This window comes from Hypomesus transpacificus, chromosome 12 (assembly GCF_021917145.1).
Source record: "Hypomesus transpacificus isolate Combined female chromosome 12, fHypTra1, whole genome shotgun sequence".
Classification (NCBI taxonomy): domain Eukaryota; kingdom Metazoa; phylum Chordata; class Actinopteri; order Osmeriformes; family Osmeridae; genus Hypomesus; species Hypomesus transpacificus.
Genome location: NC_061071.1, coordinates 208799 through 216408, shown reverse-complemented (window position 1 = coordinate 216408; position 7610 = coordinate 208799). Strand labels below are relative to the sequence as shown.

Below are 7610 nucleotides of genomic sequence, written 5' to 3'. Positions count from 1 at the left end.
TTATATTCACCGATGAATTCAAACCCGCCCCTATTTGGATATGGCTGTCCCCCTTTGGACGCACGTGGGACAAGATTGCGTGCTGTGTAATAAAAGCGCATGTCACACAGTTCTCCGCCAGAGGGCGACCTTTAACCGTGCTAGACCAAGGCTAATTGGGGTACGTTTCATATAAGATTGCCCCTTCACCTTGCTTCTCTGCAGAGCCTTCGACAGTGTGATTGTTTACAAAGGATTTGCTAAAGCGAATGCCCTTGAACGTCCCCCATTTCTTATGATCAATTTTCATCAATAAGGTTTGAGGTAGACCTACAATAAAGGTAGACCTCTACTAGGCTACTTTAGACTTAACGTACCCTTTATGTACCTTTAGTATAGATAGTCCACATATTTAAATGTTAGGTTCCTATATATTTATTGTATGCACCTTCCTGACAAAGTCAATTCCTTGTCTGTGCAAAGTTTCATGGCGAATAATTCCCATTCTGATTCTGATTATAGTAGGCTATAGGGATTTCACACCTGCACGGCTTTGACATAGGCCCCAGATCTTTACAATCTGAACCCAAAAATGCTTGTTTGAAACCGTTCGTTCATCGTTCAGCAAAATTAGGATTGAATCAATTTGATTCCACCGTGGAATGACATTGGGCCCCAATGACAAAGAAAGCTTTGTTGAGATGTTGTGATCATTGCCTTTTTAAGCACCTGTAACATATTTCCCGCAACAATAAACCGCACTCATGAATACACCCCCACTTTTCAGGGAAAGGCCACGCCTTTTCAATAAACTTTATTGCCAAAACTTGGCCTTTTTCATGCATTCGAACAGCGGTTAAAGTCAGACAGATGCGAATTTACGGCGCCCGTCACTCAATTCCCTACCTTCCCATTAGCTTAAGTGACACGACAAGGCCAGGGGAAACCTAAACCAATACGCGTGATTACTTTAAAAGATCGGACAATCTGTTCATATTTCCGTAATGAGCCCGACATTTTGCTGATTGATTAAACTACAGGGTGTAAATATTTTACAGGTCGTGCAGTTTAAGTTATTGTCCCTGATTTATAATCTGACAAAGTGAAAGAGACCAATTTATTTATTTTACCATGAAAATGGGCTTTCTGGTAACCATTTTGTATTGGAGGACTTGTGTGGGTCGCATTGACATTTCAGTGGTGACTTGAGTGATTGAGACAAAATAATAGACAGAGCAACATTTTTACATACAGAATTACTCTCTTCTCTTTCGGCCTCGGGCTAAGCATACACACACACATGTATAGTCAGTCATATACATTCTGGAACACACACACGAATGACAAAATTCACATGCACACACAAACACAAAGTCAGCTGTATATACGTCATTAACGTCCGGCCTGGTTGACAGTTGACAAATCTGACAGCCTCACCCTCATCACTCTTATAGATGTAAGTTAAGAATATTTTTAATAAATAAGCCAGTGTGTTCAGATTAAATTAGAATTGAAAATGAATCGATAAGCTCTGTATTTCGTTCCAGTTACACCGCCTTATCAATTGGCTATGATTTTTGTACATTGTCAGATGGGTTACAGTCCAGGCATTTGCCATACAGCTGACACGTCACACAACTAAATGAGATCTTTATGAATGATGAATTTTTTTCATCAGAAAAATTAAAATCTGCAGTCAGGTCCTTTCACTGAGACTAGAGGGCGTCTTCACTGGTCCTGGACCTGAACAAGAAACATACTGTAACACAAACCAAACATTTGCGTGAACATATGTGCCTATACAGGCCTACAGTAGGCCTACAGCTATAATATTACTGACATATCCTGTCAGTCAAGAAGCACTGTATTTCTTAAGAAATGTTCACACAGTCCTATAACATGAGACTTTGACTCACTGGTCATCTGTGTTTTAACTGGAGGTGGACCAGTGTCCGAGTTGAATTGGTTGACCTCCTCCAGCTAAGCAGTGGTCATAGTGGTCATGTTCTGATGTCAGAAGATCCTGTACGAACAGGCAAGTTTGGAAGGAATCTGTTCTGGCAGCTATGCGATGACCCCTGTGACATCAGCATTCCTTGACCTTCTACGACCCCCCCCCCCCCCACACACACACACCTCCATAGAGCGTGCATTGAAACTGACGCTAGATCAGTTCTTAAAGCTTCTTTCAGCCCCAGTGGAGTGGGCTACGTTGTTTCACGAGACAAGCCAGCGTCTGCCCGGCCAGTTAAAAATACATTTAATCACTGTATAAACGCAGTGTTGTGGGCCGGGCCGAGAGGACAACGAGGAGTTATACTGTGTGTGTCCTCCGATTCCAGTATTTAATCACCGCCCTAACATGGATGCCCAATAAAACACCCCCGTTTCGGTCACACGCACTCATCTTCTCCTTCCTCCGGCGAATAATTAAAATGGGCCCTGGTGACATCAGCATTGGACCCTGATTACTTTACCCTCCCTTCATTAACTTAATTATTTGACTATCAGTAAACCAGGCTGAGTAATTCATATCTGAGAGCCCCCAGACCATAAATCATAGGAAGCTTTGGGGTTTAGAAGGCGCTGTCCATTGTCTTTCCGCGGACTTTTATCACAGACGTCGACAAGGTGGCGGTAACACGGAAGATTACAAGGGATGGAAGTCGTAGAAAGTAACGCAGAGTGCTTGGGAAATTTTCCATTAAGTGAGATTGAAAGTGAAAATTTGGCCGATATGTCGATCTGACAAGGATTTATAGGCCAGTTGGACCTCTCTGCTCTCATATCTCCATCTCCTCCCTGTGCCCTTCCCAAACCCTGCTTTTGCTAGAAGGAGGACACACCTGACTTTCTAACGGGATGGTCAGCTTTTTATTAAGCTTTGTTTGTGACACACTTGTGTGAGTTGTGTGAGTACTCTTAATGCACTAAACTGTGGATTTATTAGCTGTGGAGACAGACTGTGGCCTAGACACTGTTCTCAAACCTTACAATTTTCATTGTTGATCTTTATTTGACGCTGACAAGAACATAGATACCAGTTTCAGATAAATACGATTAACTTCTCCCTTTCTTCATCAACTTCTCATTTCAAATAAATTAGATACATTTACACGTGGTTAGCTAACAACAATGAACCGGTACACATCAATATCAACAAAAAAACGACAACAGTGTTCAATTGCACAAGTAAGAGAGTTTTCATGAAAACCACTGTTCTTGGTTGCCAATTTAACTCTTGACAAAATGACAGTGTAGCAAAGTGTTTTTTTTTAAACATTGTCTTTGTATTAACGTACAGTATCAATGTCTTCTCTCCTGGGAAGTAGCAGTATGTGAAAAGCTATTGATTCCACAGTGGTCTGCAACAGTCCTTCGATCCTGAACATAACTCACTCGCCACCCATCATTCAGCCGCTGAGCTTGGGGGAGGCGGCACTGCTGTCAATCAGCATGCCAGGGGGCGGGGCTAAGAGAAGATGGACGTTGGTGAAATAACGGCACAGACAACCAGTGTGCTTTGCCACATTGTAAGTACCTATTTCTCAGGGTAATCTCTTCAACAGAGCATGGTAGACTGGCTACCTCTATGGTCTGACAAGTTTATGTAAAAAAAAACACAAAAAAAAACATTTGGCATGCCACAGAAATATACCTATTTTATTTTATTCAGCCACAGCTTGTGTGTGTGTGTGTGTGTCTAGGTTTCGGCTCCGTTTGAAGTGAGGTGAGCACATTTCACTCCAACATCGTCCAACTTTATAAACACACCTCCGAGACGCAGAAAACATGACACTGCGTCATGGTACACAAAACACACTTTAACACTTTGTCTACTGGCCCAAAGTCTTTAAGCACACACCGAAAAACACCTGATGGGGTCAACCTGCACTTCTTGTGGGCGTGGTTGTTTGTTCATAACCCCGCCCCTATCTTCCTGTCCCCACCCACATTTTCCAGCTCGTCGTCGGTGAAGGGGCTGTGGGGGTTGTAACCGAGCTCAGCCATCGCCGTGCGCTGCAGGAAGTCCGAGGCTGAACGCGGCAATCCCACCCCGTTACCCACGGCAACAGGGAAGCCACGTTGGGATCCGAGTTCCTCCTCTTCCTCCTCTTCCTCCTCCTCCCCTTCCTCTAGGTCCAGCTCCTCCCCTCCGTCGTCTTGATTGACAGCCCGGTTGCCGAGCGACGACTTGTCGGCTGTTTTTCCCGTGCGCAGGAGTTCGGTGTCTGACTGCCCCGAGGAAGACGCCTGCTCCTTGGCCTTTCGGCTACGCTTCCATTTCATCCTCCGGTTCTGGAACCAGATCTTTACCTGTGAAGGGGCGGGCCCAAGACACACCTGTCAGTACTGTCGGTATGACGACAAAACAGTCACACACACCACTGTCAGATGTAGACCCGCACACGCACTATTGCACATGCGCACGCACACGCATCCTAAATGCATTCCCACACCGCAACTATGTACACACACACCCCCCTTATGTATCCACAAACGTTTTAAACCTCAATACACCTACTCTAAAACACACTGTAAAAAGAGCATGGGCATACTTGTACAGGAATGTTTGTACAATCATACTTGTACAGGCATACTTGTACACACACTAATGACACACACTCTCTCTCACCTGTGTTTCGGTCAACATCAGGGAGGTGGCCACCTCGAAGCGCTTGGGTCTGGACAAGTACTTGTTGAGTTTGAACTGGTTCTCCAGCTCCAGCAACTGCTGGCTTGTGAAGGCCGTACGGGGTCTACGACACTTGCCCAACAGGCCAGACTGGGGCATCGCTGGAGGGAGGGAGGGAGGGAGGGAGGGAGGGAGGGAGGGAGGGAGGGAAAGTAAGAGAAAGAAATCAATCATTGTGGTCATCCATTCCAAAAGGAGGAAAACTTGAAATTAATTCTTGTTACTTTTCTAAGAAGCAAGGATAGATGCACTTCCCCTCAACAAAACCTTGGAAAATGAGAGTGAGGCACTTTCATAATTTGGAAACAAGGTAAAAAATTAAATAGTCTCTCAGACAATATTGAAATGGGTGTATTCTTGTAAATTCAAGCTCCTAACTTGGGTCCTCCTCGAGAATCACAACGGCCTTATTTATGTAATATCAAGGACACAAGAAACCCAATATAATTTTGTGGGATGGAACACACACACATATGCCTGCACTCTCCGGCCATCATTAACTGTAATAGCTTTACTCCAGTTTATTGTTGACTAGGGAACAAGGCAAAAGCAGGGCGCAAGGGCCATAAAAAGCGCAAGCACACCATTAACTTAATGAAAATTCGATGAACGCTTTTTGGATTTTATTGATGAACTACAGAATGTTTTAGCTGTCTGTTTATAGTTTCCTCCACACACAAAGACAATTTTTATCCAGCTGACATTTATAGTGAAATAAATACAGGCCCAAAATAAAAAACGATGATATTAGCAGTAAATCGACTGTAAGTTAGACATAAAGGCGATGTATTCAAAGAATACTGAGTGGGGACTTGACTGATCATTTTTGAAACATTTGTAATTTAGGCTACTAAATTAAAATATAAAATAAACTCCAAAACCTTGAATTTAGGCATGCAAAAAAAATGCTTGAATACTGATATCTAAACACAAACATTAGCCCAAATATGGATGGTAGGCCATATCTATTAGCCGCATAGATCATATTGGCAGATCATCAAGCTATAGGTCCTATAGCCTTATAGGCTGTCAAACTGTAAATGGGTGTCATATGCTAAGACAACTTGCAAGTATGGAATTGACAAGAGCTGGTATTATTGTTATTACTATTATCATAATTTATTTTTACCTGTTATTATAATGTTGTTGTGCCGCAATTATTAGATTATTATTGTTATAATTCATGGTTTTGATATTTTATTTGTTGTTGCTTTCTGAGGCCTGGCATTCCACCTTCTCTGGTGGGGTTCTGGAAATTAGGCTACATATAATTATCATATAACAGCCGTATTTTCAACATATTTTACTTGCAGATTTTTGTTTTATTATAATTTTATTATTATAATGTTGACAAACGTCAGGTTTGTCCGTTGACAAATGAACTGACAATATACTTCTACTGGGTTATGCCTGTGTGTGTTTGAGTGTATGTATATATGTGTGTGTTTGAGTGTGTGTTTGAGTGTACGTGTATATGTGTGTGTTTGAGTGTAGTTGTATATGTGTGTGTCTGTGCGTATATGTGTGGCTTTATTTGCTTTCCCTCACCTTTGGATATGCAATGAGGAACAATAAGTGAGTTTACAACACCTTGGCGGTTGGGCGCTTTGGAAGTGGTTGTTCGGTCATCAAACAATCTTTTCCCTGCCAATAAACACCAGGTTCTGTCCACAAATTAATTCGTTGGTGATACTACCACACTTATTTCTAAAACATCTATTGCAGCATAGGCCTACGTTTCCCGTCTGCCTGCTTTTGCCAAATATGTTAACCAAAACAGAAGTATGCCGTCTCAAAGGCTTATAGCCTTAACAGATTGTTGTAGGCTGTAGCCTAAAGACAGGTGTGCATGCAGGTATTGCCTACTTACAACTGTAGTCAGGAAGGCGTGGCATCATTATCCCGGCGCGAATCCAATGTTCCAAGGGGAGAGACCCCGCCATGGCGGCCGCCTTTAGGTGATCTGGATACGGCTGAGTGAGTTGGGTGAACCCGGAGTATGCAAAGGCCGGATGCTGGCCACCTAAAGCCGATATTGGGTACATAGGGGCAGGATACATGCCCGGAATTGCCCCATGAGGTAACGAGGCGAGTCCTGGATGCGGGAGATTCAACAGTCCCGGTTTAGGTATTATTCCGGTTTGAAGTTGCATGACCCCTGGCGTCCCGCGAGGGGATGGGGTGTCCGCGCGCCGGCACGACACGGGGCTGCCCGTGGGGCTATCACTGAGACCCGGGGAGTGGTCACGGTTCCCTCGGCGAGTCTCATCGGCAAGCAGAGCATCGATTCGGAAGTTCTTGGACTTCTCCATTGCGGCTCTCCCGAGGAATATTGCCGTCAGCTGCTCAAAACTCAGACCTGCCAACGCGTATTTGTGCAGTTCCTCAGTGCGCATAGATAGTTCATCCAACTTCAATCTATGTTTCCGTCTCGTATAGTCCTGTATATAGTCTCACTATGCGGATGCCAGAATACCTCTATCCTGACCCGAATGATGAAAAACAATTGTGCATAATTTTCTTTACGCACATGGCATTACATGCAGCTCTTGTAACAGTTCAGGTCTGATCACAGCGATTTCAATTTTACATTTAGACAAAACAAAAATGTTCAGGTAGAAGATTGAATTTCAATGCTTAAGTGAGCAAAGTTTTATGTGGTTTTCAAGGCTTAGCGTTTGTCCTTACCCGCACATGTTCTCGTGTAATGTCAATAGATATGGATGATAGCCTACGGTCCTCGAGTCTTTCCTGTTTAATAGCGGCTTAAAGTGATGCTTCACTCCTTCACCCGTCGATTCCCCACCCCTATAGTTCTGTTCGAGACGTGATTGGCTCGCGCAGGTGCTCTGATGGTTCACTGTAGTCTACAGTTTTCTAATTAACTAATTACTCGCTCGTTCTCCGCTCCTCATGCACTCACAGCGCACCAGCA

The 7610-nt window shown here is 43.6% G+C and overlaps 1 protein-coding gene across 1 annotated transcript; it reads right to left on the bottom strand.

Annotated features, from left to right (window-relative positions):
- Window positions 1-3350: 3350 nt before the first annotated feature.
- On the bottom strand, window positions 3351-7012 carry mnx2b (motor neuron and pancreas homeobox 2b). The gene is made up of 3 exons (XM_047030361.1): window positions 6546-7012; window positions 4616-4776; window positions 3351-4296 (listed from the first exon to the last, which is right to left on the bottom strand). Exons 1-3 carry the CDS (start codon window positions 6985-6987, stop codon window positions 3898-3900), a joined length of 1002 nt encoding a protein of 333 aa, XP_046886317.1. The 5' UTR covers window positions 6988-7012; the 3' UTR covers window positions 3351-3897.
- Window positions 7013-7610: the final 598 nt, after the last annotated feature.